Raw genomic sequence first — 20892 nt, forward strand, 5'->3', positions numbered from 1 at the left:
ACCTAGCACCACTCCTCAAGCCATGCTGAGGTGGCGTCCCATGTAGCAGAACTAGAAGGACCTACAACTAGCATATACACCTATGTACTCGGGGGCTTTGGGGAGAAGGGGGGGAAAAGGAAAATTGGCAACAGATGGTTAGTTCAGGGCCAGTCTTTAAAAAGAAAAGGAAAAATGAATTCAGCAACATACAGAAAGTATGCTCCGTGACCCAATGGAATGTGTCCCTGGATCACAGTGTTGATTTGACACCCAAAAGTCAATTGTAATATACCATATTAATAGACCAAACGGACCAAAATTACATGATCTTTTCAGTAAATGCAGAAAAAGCATTTGACAAAATCTAACACTTTTCATTGTAAGAAAACATTCAACAGACTAGGAATGGAAAGGAATTTCTCCAGCTAATGAAGGGCATCTTGAAAAACCCACAGCTAACATCATACTTAATGGTGGAAGACTGTCTCCTTTACCCCTGGGATCACTTCTATTTAACATTCTACTGGAGATTCTAGCCACGGCAACTAGCCAAGGAAGAGAAAGAAGCATCTTGTTTGGAAAGGAAGTAAAGCTATCTCTAATCACAGATAACATTATTTTGTGTATAGAAAATCTTAAAGAATCCACTAAAGTCTGTTAAAACTAATAAATGAGTTCAGCTAGGTTGCAAACGTTAATATCAATATACGAAAATCAGTTGTCTTTCTATACACTAGCAATGAACAACCTGAAAATGAAATTAAGAAATTAATTCCATTTACAATAGCTGTAAAAAGCATAAAATACTTGGGGATAACTTGAACAAAAGAAGTATAGAACTTGTACACTGAAAACTATAAAGGAACATTGTTAAGCAATTTAAAGATCTAAAAACATGGGAGGACGTCCCATTTTCATGGAATGGAAGACTTAATATTGTTACGATGGCAATACTCAACAAAATTCCTATAAAAATACCCCAATTTGGGGCTGGCCCCGTGGCCGAGCGGTTAAGTTCATGCGCTCCACTGCAGGCGGCCCAGTGTTTCGTTGGTTCGAATCCTGGGCGCGGACATGGCACTGCTCATCAAACCATGCTGAGGGAGCATCCCACATGCCACAACTAGAAGGACCCACAATGAAGAGTATACAACTATGCACCGGGGGGCTTTGGGGAGAAAAAGGAAAAAATAAAATCTTTAAAAAAAAAAACCCCAATTTTTTCTTTTTACAGACATTGCCAAGTTGATTCTCAAAATCATGGAAATGTAAGGCACCCTAATTGCCAAAACAATCTTGATGATAAAAACCAAAGTTGGCTGACTCATACTTCCTATTCAAAACTTAGTACAAAATAATAGTAATTAAGATGGTGTCATACTGACATAAGGATAGATGTATGCATCAGTGAAATGTAATTGACAGTCCAGAAATAAACCGTTTTGTTTATGGTCAATTGATTTTTATAAGGGTGCCAAGAATATTCAGTGGGAAAGAAATAGGTCTCTCATAAATGTTGCTGGAAAAACTGGATACCCACATCTAAAAGAATGAAATTGAATCCCCTACCTCACACCATGCACAAAAATTAACTCAAAATGGATCATAGGATTAAAAGTAAAACTCTTAGGAAAAAAATAGGAAGAAATCTTTGTGGCCTTGGGTTACACAATGCAAAATTGTTAGGGGGGAAAAGTGACATATTGGACTATGCCAAAACTAAGAGAAAAATAGTAACTTTACAGTGGAGAAACCTGGTGGAAACCACCTTGACCAAATGCTCAAAGAAATGGGCTGAGGATCTGTATAAACACTTATCCAAAGATGTATAGATGGCCAATGGGCACATTAAAAATTGCTCAGTATCATTAGTTATTAGGGAAATACAAATCAAAACCACACTGAGATATTAGATACCTATCTACTAGGATGACAAAACTAAAGACAACAGCAAGTGTTGGCAGGAATGTGGACAAATTGGCGCCTTCGTATGTTTCTTCTGGGATCATAAAGTAGTACAGCCACCTTGCTAAACAAATTGGCAGTTCCACAAAAGGGTAAACTTAGACTTTACCATATGATCCACTCCTAGTTATATACCCAAGTGAAATGAAAACATAGATCCATGCAAAAGCTTGTACATGAATGTTCATAACAGCATTGTTCATTATAGCCACAAGGTGGAAACACCCTAATGTCCATCATTTGATGAATGGATAAACAATATGTCATATATCCATACAATGGAATACTATTCAGTGATAAAAAGGATGCTACAGCATGGATGAACCCTGAAAAATATTAAGCTAAGTGGAAAAAAAACAGGAAAGACCACATATTGTATGATTCCATTTGTATGACATGTCTCAAATAGACTAAGGGCTGGGGACAGGAGAAAATGGGGAATGATTGTGCAGGACTTCTTTTTGAGTTCATGCAAAATCTTGTAAAAGTAGATTGTGATGGTGGTTACACAGCTCTGACTATATTAAAAACCATTGAATTGTACATTTTAAGTGGGTGGATTTTATGGTATTTCAATTATGTCTCAATAAAGATGCTTATTAAAAAGGTAGCCTTCTCTTTTATAATGAATTCTGAAAAGAACTCTAGACAACCTGCAGTTTATAATGACAAGAAACTGTTAGCTTTAGCATAGATACTTGAGTTAATTTAGTCTCATCTAATTTCTCCTCCTCTTTTCAGTGGGGTATCTACTAGCTAGGCAGCATGAGTAAAAAATGGATCATCCTCTTTATTTGACTACTAACTAATCACAGTATTTGTTTGGTGCTCACTGTTTACAAGGAAAACCAACCATCTTGTTTCTGTTTTGACAGCCCGGAAGCTTCTCTGTAGCAAAGTGTAAGGCCTCTCCATTCCTATTTAGCATAGAGGGATCTTCGTATTTCTTGACTTTTGACTTTCATTGAATGTTTTCAGAATTTTTCCCTGTGTTCAGAGTCCCAGTTCTTGAAACATCTGGCACCTAAATAAAAAAGGAGGAATGCTGAAACTATTGGGTAAAAGTTTGATAAGAAACAAGATTATTTTCATAGTCTCGAAGTGTCTCCCCACAGATTATTTACTGATTATGAAGAGAAAAATAGTAACCTTAGAGTGGAGAGACACCTGGTGAAAACCACTTTGACCAAGTGATCAAAGTTAACATTACGAATATTGCCACAAAGTGAGATGATGTTACTCCTGATAATGATACACTGAGGAGGACCACTTCTATGGTTCTTTGCCAAAGTGCCTAGCCTGGATCTAATCATGTGGAAGCATCAGAGAAGCCCAAATTAAGCAATATGCAACAAAATTGGCTCATAGTTTCCTAAAAAGTCGAGAAACACAAAGAAAGGATAATGAGTTGTCCAGATTAAAGAATAGAAAGGCGCGAGAACTAATTGCAATGTGTATTTAATATGGGATTTGGAGAAAAGAAAGTATAAATGGACATTATTGAGAGAATTAAAATTGTGTGGAGGTATTTTTGGGAGGGTGGTTGGGCAAGGATGCTACTGGAATCTAGTGGATAGAGGCCTGGGTTGCTGGTAGATGTCCTAAAATACACAGGACAGTTCCACACAACAAAGCATTATCCAGCTCAAAATGTTGATAGTGTGCTGTTGAGAAACCTTGGGTTAGATAATAGTATGGTATCAGTGTTAATTTGATAAGTGTACTGTGGTTATGTAAAAAAATGTCCTCCTTATTCAGAAATGTTCATTGAAGTATTTAGGGGTAAAGGGACGTGTCTCCAACTCTAAAATGATTGAGAAATATACATACACATGCATGCACGTGTAGCAACTAATGAAGCAAATGGGGCAAAAGGTGAACAACTGGCGAATATGGGTAAAGATTATAAGGGAATTTTTATATTGTTTTTGAAACTTGTCAAGTTGGAAATTATTAAAATTTAGCATTTCCCCTAAAAAAGAACTTGCCGAGTGAACAAAGCTTACATAAACTCCTTGTTTTCAAAAAAAAGAGCAGCTGAAGTCTATTGTTTATTCAGGTACTTCAAGACTAGCGCTCTGAAACAGAAATTTTCTGCATAGTAAAATAGAATTTGATATTTTCTCCAGTTTCTTGAGAAAATTTCTTGTGAAGTAATGCTTCAGGTCTTGAGGCCCGTTGAAATTGACTTTCATGAAAGTAGACGATATGTGTTTAGGACTTGGGTAGATGATAATATATGTGGAAGTAGAAAGTAGTTAGTCATAATGTATTGGGCTTCTTTTCTTCACCAAAGCATCAAAAGCAGATGTTTCTAAACATTGTAAATATTCCATCTTTACGACATGTCAAGATTTTGTTCAGAGAAGAAACCTTACTGTTTTTGAAGACTTCGATTAGCTTTACTATTTCCAAAGGGTCTCATACAATTAGAATTCTATGAGACCAGCCCACACGTACCGTAAGGTCCAGGATCTGGTATGGAAATGTTAGTAACCAATGCTAAAAGGAAATTACACAATTTCTTATTCCTCTATAATGTGCCTGAACTTTCTGGAAGAGGACTTGTCAGAGCATTTGCTTCAGCTTTCTTGTACTCCAAACCACAAATCAGCTTGACCATTTCTGGGGCATACAGCTTTTTCCAATAAAATTTAAAAAACAAGAAACTGTCCATGGTATTTTTAGGACAGTAGGTGCTTTTTAAGATGTTCTGCTGTGCTCTTTCATTGCAAGCCTTTTCACCCATTGTATGCTGTGATGAAAGTGAAACCAAAGAGTTTGCTCACTTTATTTTATTTTTTAGTTCTTTTTATAAAGGAATTTCCAACTTAAAGGGTAGATTTTCTTGAACTTCTGTCTGAAACTTTCATAACATGCTGGTGATAACTGTTACGATAACTTCATTATATAGAGTAGCATCTTGTGTTACTCTAACTTCGTAGGTAGAAATTAGTAATATAACTTATTTTTATAACTTTTTTTTCCTCCATAATGACAGTTTTCAGTATAACAGGAAGGAAATTGAAGAAAAAGCTTTGTCTTGGTGGTTAGTTTATGTTCACAGACCCCTCAGGTCAGTTTTGGGCTGTGATCAGAAATTTCTTCATTGTGTATGAAGATTGGGCGAAGGGGTTGTGGTGAAAAGTTATTTGACAGCACATTAAACAGATCACTTTCTTTTGGTTATATAAAAGGAAAGTTTATTTTTGTGGGGAATAGGAGATGGGTAGAAACCACCAATAATTAATTAATAGACTTCAGGTTGCCTTTTAATGATAAAGGATTAATGACTTTTTAACTGACTTAATTTCCTTTGGTTAAAGTCAGCAGTGATGTGGGTGTCCATGTGTATAATGCCTGATTTTTCTTTATTTGCAGACCATGAAGACTATGACCCACAAACTGTGAGGCTGGGAAGTAGATATAGTCATGTTCAAGAAGTCCAAGAACGGCTTAACTTCCTTAGGTTTGTTTTAAAGAATTAGTGTTGCTCTCTTTAAGACACAGATAAAGAATGCCAAGTTAATATGCTGTATAGCTAGGTCTTTGTTAGGTGGCCTTTTCCCCTTGGCACTTTTTATTTTCCAACATGGAGATCATTACCTAAAAGTCACCGAACATTTCCCTATCTGTTCATTATTAAATATTTTAAATGACTGGCTGACTTTTAGCTTGTCGTCTTCACAGTGTTTGAAGGGAACACATTTTAAGCTTTTGTATAGACTTCTGTTATTCATATTTGCTTACGCTGAAAATGCTTATTTTTTAAAGAACAAATTTTTGTATTTTGACACAACTGACTAGAGAACCATACTGACCTTAATGATATCATAGACACTAAGGAAATGGAGCCCAAAGGCTGCTGAACCAGCGCCCCAAAAGAGTGGTTGAGTCCTGTGGTGCCTTGTGTATCCTAGCAGTGGCTGACCAAGGCCGTCTGAAGTCGTGCGTTAATGCTGTTATTCTGATGGCGATGAGGAAAAGAGGTCTATTGCCTTAAGCCGAAGCTAAATGTAGTCCCAGACTAGATTTGCTCAGTGATGATTTAGCTTTTAATGATAACACCCTTATAGATTTGAAATTAAACCTTTTGATGCCGAGAGGTTTCTTGTGAATTCGGAAACCACATCATATAGCAAAAGAGCTTATTCAGATCATGAGTGTGCTAAGGGAACTGCGCAGATTAGATCTATTATGTTTATTATTTCAACACACTGGGGAATTTTCTCCTGGGCTGTGTTAATTATGGGCTCAAGTTTATTGAACTGTGTGCTTACTTTTTGGGAAACATTTACATAGGTAGTTAAATAATTTTAACTTCAGGAAAAACTCTAGCCACCAGATTTTAAGAAATCTGACATTTTGTTTAAAATGAAGTGTTTTGTGTGTGTCTGTTTTGTTTTTCAACCACCTGGATAGAAGGACCTACCTCCCCAGATTGAGAATCACTGCCATCGTGAGCCATTGTTACTGATTGGTGTATGTTGTATCCCTTAGATTTCCTAGAAGAGAAAAGTTGTTAAGAGTTCCTTTTGCTATATTAAAGTTTGGAATCAGAAGACTTATTCTAGCCCCTGCTCTATTAGTACCTGTCTACATGACCTACAGCAACTCAATCAAGGGAAGAGAACTAACTTCAGCCACTGTACACTCGACCTGTGTTAAACCCTTTACATTTGCATTGAATCCTCATAGCAATGCATTCAGGGAGGTATTATGCCCATTTGATTAGTAAGAAAGCTGAGATTCACATTCTTGTTTGAAATCACACAGCCAGTATGTAATGGCATTGCACTCTGCAACCAAGTCTGACTTCAGAGGTTGCGCTCTTTCTATTCAGTGATTTTTCAAACCTACCTTGGAGCCTTAGGCTTCTAAGGAGCTTCCTCCAAGGTGTCTGAACAAGCAGTGGAGGTTTTGTTCCCATTTCTCCTTTCTTTCCTCCTCCTGCTCTTCCCAACAACTGGAGCAGCTCTGCTTTCATTTTATACGTCAGACTTCCAAATGGAATTTTTGCTTGAAAAAAGTTTTCTGCTGTTGTCTTTAAAAACGGCAATTAAACTTTGAAAACAACTGTACGTGCGTTTGATCATCACATTGGATCTCAGTTTCTTCTCTGTAAATTAGGGTGGCAAGGTTAGGTAGGACTAGGTGCTAGAAGCCACCTTCAGGGTCTGCAATCCTGTGAGAATATCAAAGACCCTAGGATTGAGACCTCAAAATGCTTTGAAATGGAGAGGACATTAAGTACATGCCCCATACTCTGTAACTGGGTGTGGAGCCACCATAGTGTTAGCCAAAAATTATTTGTTCTCACAATAAAATGAGGTGTTCTCTTTCTTTGTCATTCAAAGATAATGGCAGGCAGGGCGGGTGGATGAATGCTAAAAGAAATAGAAAACTTAATGAAGAAAGAGAGGTTAGTTGTAACAATTCACTTTCATTATTGTCATATTTTAATGACCAAACCAACAGTCACAAAAAAGACCCTAGAGAACATCACTGAATAATCGATAAGCCTCCTGTTGAATATTGACATAAAAAGTTTAACTCATGTGTAGGTTATTGTGCTTAATGTGGCCAGATACTGAGTGATGAATATTAGGTCATCATAAAGTATTAAAACTGAAGCAGTTTTAACTCTTAAATGTCAGTGAGTTGGTATGTGTGAAAGTGGCTTGGTAGAATACCTCATTCTCCAGTGATGTCGTGTAAGCAGAATGCTAAAACGCAAACAGCGTATTAAACGTGCTTGCAAAAGGACTGGTTTCAAAGACTAAACTTTAAATTCAAGAAACAAATCTTTTATTCAGTTTAGGTGCAGTCATCTAGCAGAATTCCTGGCACATCGTAGGTGCCCAATATGTGCTTGTTAAATAAATGAATTAATATGGGGTACTTGTTTAGTACCAGATAAAGGTTGAGAAATAAGTTCTTTTAAATGTCAATGAGAACTGACATCTTTTTACCTGTAGTTAAAATATAATTGCGGTAAATGGTTTATATTTCGCTTATATATATATAGATAGATTGTCTTTCAAGATAAAAATTATGTATGTCTAATTGCTAATTTTTTATGTTTTTCCAAGATTTTTATTGAAGGATGGCCAACTGTGGCTGTGTGCTCCTCAGGCAAAACAAATCTGGAAATGCTTAGCAGAGAATGCAGTTTACCTTTGTGACCGTGAAGCCTGTTTTAAGTGGTATTCCAAGTTGATGGGGGATGAACCAGACTTGGATCCTGATATTAATAAGGACTTCTTTGAAAGTAATGTGCTTCAGCTTGATCCTTCCCTATTAACTGAAAATGGGATGAAATGTTTTGAGCGATTCTTCAAAGCTGTGAATTGTCGAGAAGGAAAACTAGTAGCAAAAAGGAGAGCATATATGATGGATGATTTGGAGTTAATAGGATTAGATTACCTTTGGAGGGTAAGTGGAAACTAGGAACTTTGTAGACAGTTGTTTCTGATGTAGTTTTTCAAATAGGTAAGGAATCACAATTTTGCAAATAAAGTTTATGTATGTATGCTGCTCTGATGCTTGTCCCAGGAGGTGGTGATCGTTCATCTTTATACTATTGTTCATGTCATTTGTCATCGGGTTTTTTCTTCTCTCTCTCCCTTTCCCTCCCTCTCCTTCTGCCCCACTGCTGCTCCTTTTGTCTTGACTTAGAATCTGTCTGTTCCAGACGTGTTTAGGAGTGCACTAACCATACAAATCTTTCATGCCTCCCCATGGAAGTTATTGTTCTTCCCTTTTTTCATTCAATGTAGATCTATTTCTTCTCTTCAATGTTAATTTTAGGGTATTATACATTTAATACTAAAATAAATAGAGGACAGAAGAGAAGACTTGACTTAGAAGGTATTATGATTGTCTACTTTATTGGCACTGTTTAACTTGGTATTTTTAAGTACCTGAGGGAGTAAAATATTATCATCTATTTAAGGGTAATCTTTTCACTTTTGTAGTAACATATATATATATTTTTAATAGAGATATTATTGATGTAGAACATTAGTTTAAGGTGTATAACATAATGATTCGATATATGTATATATATTAGAAGATGTTCACCACAATACTGGTTAACATCCATCGCCACATATAGTTACAATTTGTTTTTCTTGTGATGAGAACTTTTAAGATTTACTCAGCAACTTTCAGATATGCAGTATAGTATTATTAATTATAGTTGCCGTGCTGTACATTGCATCCCTAGGAGTTACTTGTTTTATAACTGAAAGTTTGTACCTTTTGACTCCCTTCACCCATTCGGTCCACTCCCCAGCCCCTGCCTCGTAACCACTGATCTGTTCTTTGTATCTGAGTTCGGTTGTTTGTGGGTTTTGTTGTTGTTTTTTAGATTCCACGTATAAGTGAGATCATGTGGTATTTGTCTTTCTCTGATTTATTTCACTTAGCATAATGCCCTCAAGGCCCATTCATGTTGTAGCAATGTACGATTAATATATTATTCCTATCTTTAAAAATATGTTCTGTTCACAGCAGTTCATATTATTCTTTGGATGGGAAATATTTTTCTTGCAAACAGACTAAGATGTTTACTGTAGTATTTGATTGTTCAAACTTTTTTTTAAGTGGTTTTCAACATATTTAAACAACAGAAACCCTTTTTAAAAATCAAAATTTATGTAATACTCCAAAATGTAAAACTAATTGAAGTAACAAGGGAAAGCCCTTGTTTTCCTGCTCCGTCTGCCTGTGCTTCAGCCCCTGCCCCCTCCCCAAGCCTATTACAGGGTCAGCCCTAAGACACTTCCGCCAAGCCCTAGAGTTCCACACGTAGTTTGAAAACCACTGCTAGAATTAGATGAGTGCTAAAGATCTGTAGAAATGGAATAAGTAGCCTTTTATACTAAGCTATTTCATGTAATCTTTTATTTCCTCTTAACCAATTTGAATTCCTCCTTTAACGTCTCACAGCTTGGCTCCCAAGGTGTTCAGTGCACGGTTAAATAATAGTGGTCAAAGCATATTTTATCCTTACTAAAATGTGTCTTCTATTCTTAAATTCCTTTATTGAAAGACTTGAGTTTTGCATTTACTATTCTTCCTTTTGGTCTGTTTTCACACCTTAATTTTACTTGATTTACTTGGTTATCAAAGTCAGTCGACCCTTAAATTATTGAATACTGTATTAGAAATAACTGAGGGTATGGTTTGAATTGAATTAAACCCATTTTAGTTTGATGCCCAACTGAAATATTTCTTGAAAGGTATTTACGCTTGAATCTTTTTGAATCTAGGTCGTGATTCAGAGTAATGATGATATTGCCAGCAGAGCTATAGATCTCCTTAAAGAGATATACACAAACCTTGGTCCAAGGCTGCAGGTCAATCAGGTGAGTATTGAAGTGCATTAAAACTTCCACAAATTGGAATTCTGATTGAAGAACTCTTGCTGATAAGAGTTTTTCCTTTAATTCAAAGTTAACTAGAAATTGTTTGTTTCATCTCTTATTAAAATATACCTAAAATATTTGGTCCATATTTCACCCATACAAAATGCTGTCTAAGTGAGTGTTGTTTTGGTGCTTATCTTGAAGTGATGGTTTTGATAAGGAGGGCGGATATTCTCAGTCTACCCTCCTTATCCGTGGGTTCTGCATCCATGAATTCAACCAGCTACAGATCTGAAGGCCTACGATGGTTGTGTCCATACTGAACGTGTACAGGCTTTTTTTTCTTTTCTTTATTCCATAAACAATACAGTATAACTACTCACATAGCATTTACATTGTATTAGGTATTATAAGTAACCTAGAGATGACTGAAAGTACACGGGAGGCTATGCGTAGGTTATATGCAAATACTGCATCATTTTCTGTGAGGAACTTGAGCATCCACAGACACCGAGGGGCGACTGTGAGTATAGCAAGAGGTTTTGACTGAATTTCTTTTGATTCTAACACCGAATCCTCAAGTTCATTTTTGGGGTATCTAGTTTATACTTGTTAACTTACATAACTCTAGCTTCCTTTGACAAAACAGTGTGTTTTATTATCACTATAGACTGTCTGGTTAAATATGGTGTGGTTTATTGAGAGCTACCTCTAAATTACTTGTTCCCATCATTAATGTTTATATATATGTTTAACTTTCACATTTCAAAGCAACTTGAACTCTTTATTTGACACATTGCTTGTAGGTTGTGATCCATGAAGACTTCATTCAGTCTTGCTTTGATCGTTTGAAAGCCTCATATGACACGTTGTGTGTTTTGGATGGTGACAAAGACAGTATTAATTGTGCAAGACAGGAAGCTGTTCGAATGGTTCGAGTATTAACTGTGTTAAGAGAGTATATAAATGAGTGTGACAGCGATTATCACGAGGAAAGAACAATTCTACCTATGTCAAGGTTTGTGAATAACTGATCACTGATCTACTAGTTGTCTTTCTTAATTATTTGGTATTTTCCTAGCCATTTTATCTTCAGAAAGTGACAGTATACAGGAAAAAGGAGACTGGGGAAAGTTTTTGTTTTTGAAAATGTTGATGTCTTGCCCATTAAAAACATTTGCATCTTATAGAATCTACTTTCTTTTTTTGTTTTTGCTTTTGTTATTTTGCTGAGGAAGGTTCACCCTGAGTGAATCTGTGTCAATCTTCCTTCATTTTGTATGTGAGTGGCTGTGGACAAAGTGTAGATCTGCCCCCAGCAACTGAACCCGGGCTGCTGAAGCAGATTGCATTGAACTTAATCACTAGGCCACAGGCCGGCCCTTAGAATCTTTTTAATGGTAGACCTTTGTTTGTTTTCCAGGGTCTGTTTTGTGTGTTCCTGTGTGGGTTTTTGTAGGGCATTCTCATTCATTAAGACTAGTCTGCTCTTCTCATTCTTTTTTTGCCGTTGACTTTATTGCCTGTGAAGTGTCATCAGGGATATTTCGCAGTTGAAGTGTTTTGATGCAGTTTGTTTACACTGTTACAAATAATAGAATAGTCTTTTGGAAAGTAATTGGAAAGAGTTCTTAAAAGCCACCTTGAGAAGATAGCCAGTAAAGCAAGAAATATTTTCAAATGGTCTACTAACATTTCTCCTAAGGTCTCACCAGTTAGTAATTCAAATAGTTATAATTTAGAGATGTCTATAGAATGAGTGCCATCAGTATTTGTTTTAAAGGGTTCTCTTTCTTTCTTTCTTTTTTTTTTTTGGAGGAAGATTAGCCCTGAGCTAACTGCTGCCAATCCTCTTCTTTTTGCTGAGGAAGACTGGCCCTGAGCTAACATCCATGCCCATCTTCCTCTACTTTATATGTGGGACGCCTACCACAGCATGGCGTGCCAAGCGGTGCCGTTTCCGCACCCGGGATCCGAACCGGCGAACCCCAGGCCGCCAAAGCAGAACGTGTGCACTTAACTGCTGTGCCATCAGGCTTGCCCCAAGAGTTCTCTTTCTTAACCATGAAATTATTTAAAGTCACTCCTTGAATATCATTTTTATCTTATGCATCTTGCAAGAAGATAATATAGTAACATAAATATCATTTTGGGGGATGAAGTTTGATATTAAGACTTTTTCAGAAAAAATGTACATCTTAGCATTTTTGTTGTTAGTCTCAAGATGAAGTTTATCTTCCACATTTAAAAATAGTGAGTTGGGATTTTATAGCATAAAAACATTGATGTATTACTCACGTCTCTGTTTTAATTTCTTAAAACTTAGACTCCTCATTTTCTGCAACCACAGGGACAAGAGTAACAGCAATGGAATATGATTGTTGTGTTTTGAAGATTACTTGTAGTACTTGTAGTTGAAAGGAGCAATAGATTTTTTTTCTAAGAACCTAAAAATAAGTATCTTCAACTCTCTTCTCTTGTTTAATAAGATATTCAATATTAAATTCCTAGCTTTATTTTCTTTACAAGAAGCTTTGAAAATCTGCTGAATATAATGTTTTCCCTTTTTTTCCTCCAGAGCTTTCCGTGGTAAACACCTCTCTTTTATAGTTCGATTTCCAAACCAGGGCAGGCAGGTTGATGACTTGGACGTATGGTCTCATACAAATGATACAATTGGTTCAGTACGACGATATATTCTCAATCGTATTAAAGCCAATGTAGCGCATACAAAAATTGAGCTCTTTGTGGGCGGTGAACTGATAGATCCTGCAGATGATAGGAAGTTGATTGGACAATTAAACTTAAAAGATAAGTCGGTAAGTATCTATAATTAAATTTTCAAGAAAATCAAGCCTGAGACTTTTTCATTTCAGTATTCATCTTTCATTCAAAAAATGTTAGTTGAGTATCTGTTATATCTGAGGCTCTGTATTAGGTGTTTGGATTATAACACGAAATAAGACAGGCATCATGGTACCTACAACATAGCAGAAGAAAGTAGTTCTAAAACTATTTAAGTGATTATGTTAGACAACATTTATGGTATTTCTAGAAGTATAGTGTGTAGTTTTTTTATTTCTTGGTATGTCACTAACGTCTGTTTTGTATATTTTTTTCTTGTCTTTGATACTAACATAGTATATCATTTTCAGCTAATTACAGCCAAACTTACACAGATAAGTTCCAATATGCCTTCAAGCCCTGATAGCTCTTCTGATTCCTCAACTGGATCTCCTGGAAACCATGGTAATCATTACAGTGATGGTCCTAACCCGGAAGTGGAAAGCTGTTTGCCCGGGGTGGTGAGTAGATAGTTTTGAGCTACTGTATGCAAGGCATTATGCTAGGTTCTTCAAGAACATAGAAGTATGTAGAATAGTTTTTTTCTTAAGCAGCTTATGATTTAATGTGAGAAAACATCAAATAACTGTACAGTTAACCATCAACTTCAGAATGGATCCCTCTGAGGGGATTTTAACTTGGTTGAGATTTAAAATGACGTTTCCCTGTAGATACAGTATTGCTATGTTTACATAAAGTTAATCTGTTATACAACTTAATTATAACTATTGAATATGTAAATTTAGAGAAATACCACTGTGTTTTGTATTCGTACCACAAAAATGAATCCTCCTTCAGAATAAGAATTTTAATGGCTTTAATAATACCAGCCACTCCAGTGTCAGAAGGATTGGCTGCCTACAGCAGTTAGGTTAGGAATTTAACTATTAGTGGGCATGGCAGCCTTTTGTATATACAGAGTCTGACTTGTTTGTATGAGAGAAGTAGTTTAACAAAATAGTAAAAGAGCTATCACACAGAGATTACTGGAGTTGCCTTGGATAATGTATTCAGTCGGCATCACGAAGGATTTGTAAAGGTGAGAAGATAGGGAAGGCAAACCATTTCAGAGCAGTGGAGATGAACAAACAATTTATGTGTGGGCTCTTTGGGGGACGTATAATTTACAGGTAAATATTTTGTGTATTTTATATTCTAGATAATGTCACTGCATCCCAGATACATCTCTTTCCTTTGGCAAGTTGCGGACTTAGGCAGCAGCCTGAATATGCCGCCTCTTAGAGATGGAGCAAGAGTACTTATGAAACTTATGCCACCTGGTAAGAATTTCTTTAAAAATAATAATAATGTTAATAAAACACATACTGGACAATAATGGGGTATGTTAGCAAGTTCTGTTCCTAGATAGAACATGCTTTGTGGTATACACCAGAATAGGAGTTGGCAAACTATAGCCCACAGACCAAATCCAGCCCACTGCCTGTTTTTGTACAGACCATGGGCTAAGGATGGTTTGTTCGTTTTTAAATGGCTGAAGAAAAAAATCAAAACAATCATATTTTTTGATTCATGAAAACTATATGAAATTTAAATTTTAGTATCCATAAACCAAGGTTTATTGGTGTACAGCCATGCTCAGTCACTTACATACTGTCTATAGCTGCTTGTATCTTAAAGCAGCGGAGCTCGGTAGTTGTGGCAGAGACCATGAGGCCTACAAAGTCGTAAATATTTACTGTCTGGCCCTTTACAGGAAACCTTTGCTGACCCCTGGACTATATTTTGGGTCATGTGTCGTCTATAGCATTGTTCCTTTTTTATTCCTTAGAAACACCCACTTAACTCTTGACTCCCACATCCTCCCAGCTTTTGTTTAAATTCACATTCAGCATTTTCGTTTTCAAGAGTGTGAAAAGTAGTTCACTGGAATACTGACACCTTTTTTTCCTGGATTTCATAATTTCCCCTTTTCAGTGTTTTGATCTCCTATACAACTATCACTGATTGTTCCCACATGTGCTCTCATAACCTCTCAAAGTCATTTTCCATTAATATGTGCATTGTATAATATGTCAGCTCCACCGTTATCCTAGAACTTTTCTTCTTCCTCCTCTCATCTGATTGTTGTTTGCTACGTGGCTACCTTTTGGGGGCTTCTTTCTTCACCTTTCCTATGGTGTATCCCTGTCACTGGCTCTTAGGCCTTTCTTGAGGTTCTCTCTCATTTTGCTGAAGCATGCCCTCCTGCAGTTATCTCAGAAAGGGCACATGGGAGATAGTTTTGTTTTTTGTTTTTGAGATATTGCTTATCTGAATGTAGCTAAAACCTCACATTTGATTCGTAGTTTGGGTATAGAATTCTAAGTTAGACATTCACCCTGTCTACTTGGTAACGTTGCTGGTGTGAAGACCAAAACCCACCTGTTTTCTCTTCCTTTGTGTGTGATCTCTGTTTCTGGAAGTTTGGGTTTGAAATTTCATGATGAGATGACTTGGAGTAGGTCTGTTTTGTGGTGGGCCTAGAGAGTCCTTATTTGTGAGAGAGATGTATTCTTTCTTTGCTCATTTTCTTCTGAGCGTTTTGCTTTTTGTGTGTCTTTAAAATGTCTATGACTGTGGTGTTGGCTTGACTAAATCTGTTTTTCTTACCTTGTCTGTCTCCTTTCTCTCATTAACTTTATTCCATCTTTGGGGTTGTTTTCTTAGCTCTTTCCAGCTCTTCTGTTGACTTTTCGCACCCAGATATTCTAGTGTTAAATTTTCCAGGCCTTCCTCCAAGTGATCCCCTTCCATATGATTTTGTTTTCCATGAACACATTTCAGTGTTTCTGCTCTAATATATGTTTTCCTCCAAAACCTAATGTTTTGCAAAATTAGGCATTAAAAGTAACAGGGTTTGTTGAAAAAAAGAGAGTTGGGGCAGATCATTCAATTCTGTACAACTTAAAAAAAAAATTTGTTTCTTTTTTAAACGTTTACAACCTTACAGAAAAGTTGGAAGTACAATTTAAGAACTTCTTTGAGAACCATGTGAGAGTAATTGGCTGGTCTGATGTCCCATCGCCCTTAAACACTTTATTGTGTATTCCCAACAAACAAAGATGTTTGTATAGCCAAAATGCAGCCGTCTAAACCAGGGCGTTAACATTGATTCATTACTACTATCTAGTTAGCAATCCCCATTAAAGGTTCTTCAGTACTCTCCTTTAGAGCAAAAAGATCCAATTCATAAATCATGTATTGTACTTAGTTGACATGTATCTCCTTAGTTTCCTTCTGGAGTAGTTCCTCATTCTATCTTTGACTTTCATCACCTTGACAGTTTTGAGGATTATAGGCCAGCTATTTTGTAGAATATCCTTCACCTTAGATTTATCTCTTTTCATCATGCTAAGCTTCCCATAGGCACGAGGGAACGCCACAGAAGTGAGCCTCTGTTCTTCCCAGTGCTTCCTGTCACGTGGGCAATTTCAGGTTTTCCCTTTACTGCCAATGAGCACTGTGGATCGCTTGAGCATTTGCCATGCTTCTCCACTTTAAAATAACTCTTTTCCCTTTCTTATTAAGTATTATGTGGGGAGGTACTTTGAAACTGTTTATGCTGTTCCCCATCAGGCTTTCCATTTGTTCTTTCATTTATAACTCTATAAACTCATGGTTTCCTGTTATATTCAAGAGGTTATAATCCGTCACTATGATTGATTTGGATGCTCAAATTATCTCTAATTTGGCCAGTGGGAGCCTCTTCAAGCTGATTTCCGTGTTATTTTCACATATTCCCGTCATTCTTTGAGCACTTGTGTGCTTTCTGGCTCACGATCTTCCAGCCTAACATCATGTGCTCTCTCTGCCGCAGTCTGCAGTGAGCCGTTTCTCTAGGGAGCCCTGGTTGCTTTTCCTGGAAAATAATATTTAGAAGGGAAGAGCACTATTGTGCTCATTGCTATTGGTATGTTGCTGCTCCTGGGCTCTCGTTGGATAGAACTAAGCAATATGTGTATGTACATCCACATTTACATCTGTATTTTATACATCCATCCATATGTATACACACACATATGGATACATAGATTAAAAACTCATATCATAGAGTCATACCAGTTCCTTCAATTCAAGTCTGATATCACAAGGTTCATTTTCGTTTTCTCCCTTTCCATATTTGTAACTCCCTTCTCTGACAGTGAACAACCTGGGTCCCGTTACCCTTTAATGTATTTTCCTATTTAATCAGCCCTCCTTATGTAATCAGTCATCTCTACACCCATGCATTTCTCTGTGTGGAAGGACTCTGGCTTTCAGTTTATCGAGCGTGTGTATTTTATATTCATTCATGCTGAGCCTCACTGCACCACATGGACACCCTCCTCACTCTGCCTGAGTTGAATCCTCATGCTGAGCTACCCCATTGTTTGTACTTTCTTCCTCTCCTACTTGGCTTCTTAGTCGCTACGTGGGAATGTGCCCCACCGTGTGGACATCCTCCTCACCCTGCTTGGGCTCTTACACCCTAGGCTAGGCAGCCCTTTCACATCGAGTTTAAACAGGTTGCTAATAAAAATAATTAGTATCTTCGGTGGTAACTTGGACAGCACACGCAGGTAGTTCATTGTGGCCGAAGGCTGCCTCAGGAGATAATAAAAAGACATGAAACCAATAAAGAGAAAATGCTGGCTTGACAGTGCTGAGATAATACAGATGGAAGTGGAACTCTGAGACAGATGGGCTACCATTAAGGTGGGCACAGCACAAGGGAAAATCTGCCAAGAGTGTTGAAAGTCTGGAAGTACACCTTCCAGGATGAGCCCCAGGTCCAGGTGCTCACTTTTAATTTTCCTGGAAGAGAAAAAGGGGTTCTTCCTGTGCAGCTGCCAGGCTGAGGGGTTTTTGTTTGGTTGGCTTTGGTTTTAGTTGTTGTTGGAAATTACAATTCTTCTCCTGCCGTACTGACTCCCATTGCCTGGGGACAATCACATATGAACACACTTCACCATTTTACTGACATGGTTCTATTTGCCAATTGAAAATGAGCTAATTGGGGTTCTGGAAACACACGTTACCACATAAGAGACTGTACTTATTTCTCTGGAGGCTATTACTGATAGATGTTTTATTTGTTTTCTCCTGTTTCTTGCGTGTCTCTTGTGTTCAAAGAGGGTTTTTTTTCCTGTTAAAGAAAACTTTTTCTATTGAAGTAATTTCAAACTTACAAAGAATAGTACAATCTCAGTTACCCTTCCCCGATCAATAGTTAACATTTTGCCATAGTTGTTCTATTGTTCTATGATAGGATTTTTTTCTAACCTTTACAGAACAAGTTGTAAATACCATATCTTTTTATCCGTAAATACTTAGTGCTTTCTAAGAACAAGGACGTTCTGTTATTACCACAGTATTAAACAAAATCAGAAAATTTAACATTGATACATTACTATTATCTGATTTACAGACTGTACTAATATTTTACTACTTTTCCCAATAATGTTCCTTATAACAGTGTGTTCTGGTTGAGGGTCCAATTGATGTTCATACATAGCATGATTAGTTAGTATATCTCTTTAATCTGCAACAGTTCCTCAGTCTTTGTCTTTTATAACCTTGGTGGTTTTGAAAAGCACAGATCAGTTTGATGTCGAATGTGTCTCTTTGGATTTTGTCTGTTTCCTGATGATTATATACAGGTTGTGCTTTTTTTTCCCTCCCCAAAGCCCCAGTACATAGTTGTATATTCTAGTTGTAGGTCCTTCTAGTTCTTCTAGGTGGGACGCCACCACAGCATGGCTACTGACAGACAAGTGGTGTGGTTCCACGCCCAGGAACCAAACCCGGGCCACTCAAGTGGAGCGTGCCAAACTTTAACCACTAGGCCATCAGGGCTGCCTCAGTTGTACGTTTTTTGCCAGACTGCTAATGTGATGCTCTGTCTTCCTCAGAGCATCACACCAGGAGGCACATATCAGTTTGTCCCTAATGGTGACATTATCACCGATGACTTAATTGATGTCTACCAGGTTTCTCCTCTGCAAAGTTATTTTTCCTTTTGTGGGGAGATGCTTTGATACTCTGTAACTTTTTCCTCATCAGACTTTTACTTACTGATTTTATCATTCATTGTGATTACTGCCTGAATCAGTTTTCCTATGATGATTGCAAAATGATTTTGTTTTAAGTTGGTCGTTCTTTATGCATTTATTAGTTGGTATTCTATAAGATAGAGCTTTACCTTCTCCCCTATTTGTTATGTATCATCACTATTTACTCATGGATTCTTATTTTATCCATTGGACTATAATCATTATTTATTTTGTTGCTGTTGTCCCAGATATGGTCAGTGGATGGACCCACTGTTTTTTTACATAGACCCAATGCCCTTTTTATATTGCCTCATCATTTTTTGAGTACTTTCTTACTTTCTGACACAAGATGTTTAAAGCTCTTCTAGTACTTTCTGTATCCCAGCCCTGGAATCAGCCATTTCTCCTTTTGGCGAGAGAGAGGATATTTAGAAACCAAAATCTGAGGGCTAAATTGTGCTCATTACTACAAGGATGTCCTTGTTTCTAGGTCTTTTCATTGGACTGAGGAAGTAATACACACATCTCTATCAATTTTTGTATCTGTCTCTATTAGGAAAAAACAAACATAGATTCATACTGGTGTTAATCCAGCTTCTTGGTCTTTCTCCATTCCATATTTGTATCTATCTCTACATTAGTGAGGAATCTGCTCCCCAACCTAGTTGATCTTTTCAGGGATGGGGGGGCACAGAGTAGAAACTCGCTTCTTATACAGACCTCAGCCACTCTGTTTTTAGGTCTTTGATTGATCTGTAACTTCTCAAGTACCTGTTGTTTTCATACCCTTAGATTTTCTAGAATTTGGTGGGGTGCTAACTTATGCTCTCCTCCTCCCTCTAACCCCGCAAGTGCTTCTTGGTTCAGCTGAGCCAGCTATCTACCTTCTATCCCCTCTACTCCTTCAGTGATTCACTGACATCTCTCCAGTGTTCCTTCATCTCCTGTTTGTTTGTTTATCCTTTTGAGTTTATATATTTTATATTCACTTATTCTCATTTTAGTGGGGTTTGTGGGTGCATTGCTGATACGGTTCAATAATTGGTCCAGTTCATTTTTAAAACTGTCTTGTTTCCATTATCACCTTTTTCTGAAGTAAACACCCTGTTAGCCTTTCCCATCTTGCTTTCTGATCCCTGTGGGACAGATTCAGTTCAAATATTACTTAGATTCTTGATTAAGGTTTCTCTCAACGATTTAATTTAATCCTTGTCTGTTGTATTGTTTAGAATTTGTATTTTATTTACTAGTAGCTGAGTAACAGTTGTTGCTTTATGTATGCAAATTCAACCTTCAGAACGTATTTTAACATAAACCCACTTCAGAATCCCTGATCTTGTGATTTGAGCATAATGCCACCAGATGGCAGGAGTGAGCTCTCGCCAGGCAGCTCAAGCAAGAAATTTGAGGGTGGTTTTTTTTTTCATATTTTATATAGTCAAAGTATAGTACCTAAATTTGAAACAGCCAACTTTGAAATAGCCAGTAATGATTGTATTATAGTAGACAAATCATAGGCTTTGGACTCAAATGGACTTGAGTGCAAATCCTGCTTCTTCTAGTTGCTACCACGTGGCCTTAGACACAAATTTTTTTAGTTTTTCAGAGCTTCCTTAGCTGTAAAACTGGCCTTAATAACTACTTCATAGAATCGCAGGGACTCACTGGGGTGATGTATGGAGAACCCTTAGCCCAGA

The 20892-nt window shown here is 37.2% G+C and overlaps 1 protein-coding gene across 14 annotated transcripts in view; it reads left to right on the top strand.

Moving 5' to 3' along the window:
• The window catches only part of USP9X (ubiquitin specific peptidase 9 X-linked), a 167371-nt gene that overhangs the window by 100102 nt on the left and 46377 nt on the right, over nt 1-20892 (top strand). For all 14 annotated transcript variants that reach the window (XM_070603644.1, XM_070603650.1, XM_070603647.1 and 11 more), the window contains exons 15-21: nt 5329-5416; nt 8040-8382; nt 10224-10319; nt 11126-11337; nt 12898-13138; nt 13475-13624; nt 14323-14443. In XM_070603644.1, coding sequence (XP_070459745.1) covers nt 5329-5416; nt 8040-8382; nt 10224-10319; nt 11126-11337; nt 12898-13138; nt 13475-13624; nt 14323-14443 — 1251 coding nt within the window. The remainder of the gene's footprint in view (nt 1-5328; nt 5417-8039; nt 8383-10223; nt 10320-11125; nt 11338-12897; nt 13139-13474; nt 13625-14322; nt 14444-20892) is intronic.

This window comes from Equus przewalskii, chromosome X, assembly GCF_037783145.1.
Source record: "Equus przewalskii isolate Varuska chromosome X, EquPr2, whole genome shotgun sequence".
In the NCBI taxonomy this organism is placed as follows: domain Eukaryota; kingdom Metazoa; phylum Chordata; class Mammalia; order Perissodactyla; family Equidae; genus Equus; species Equus przewalskii.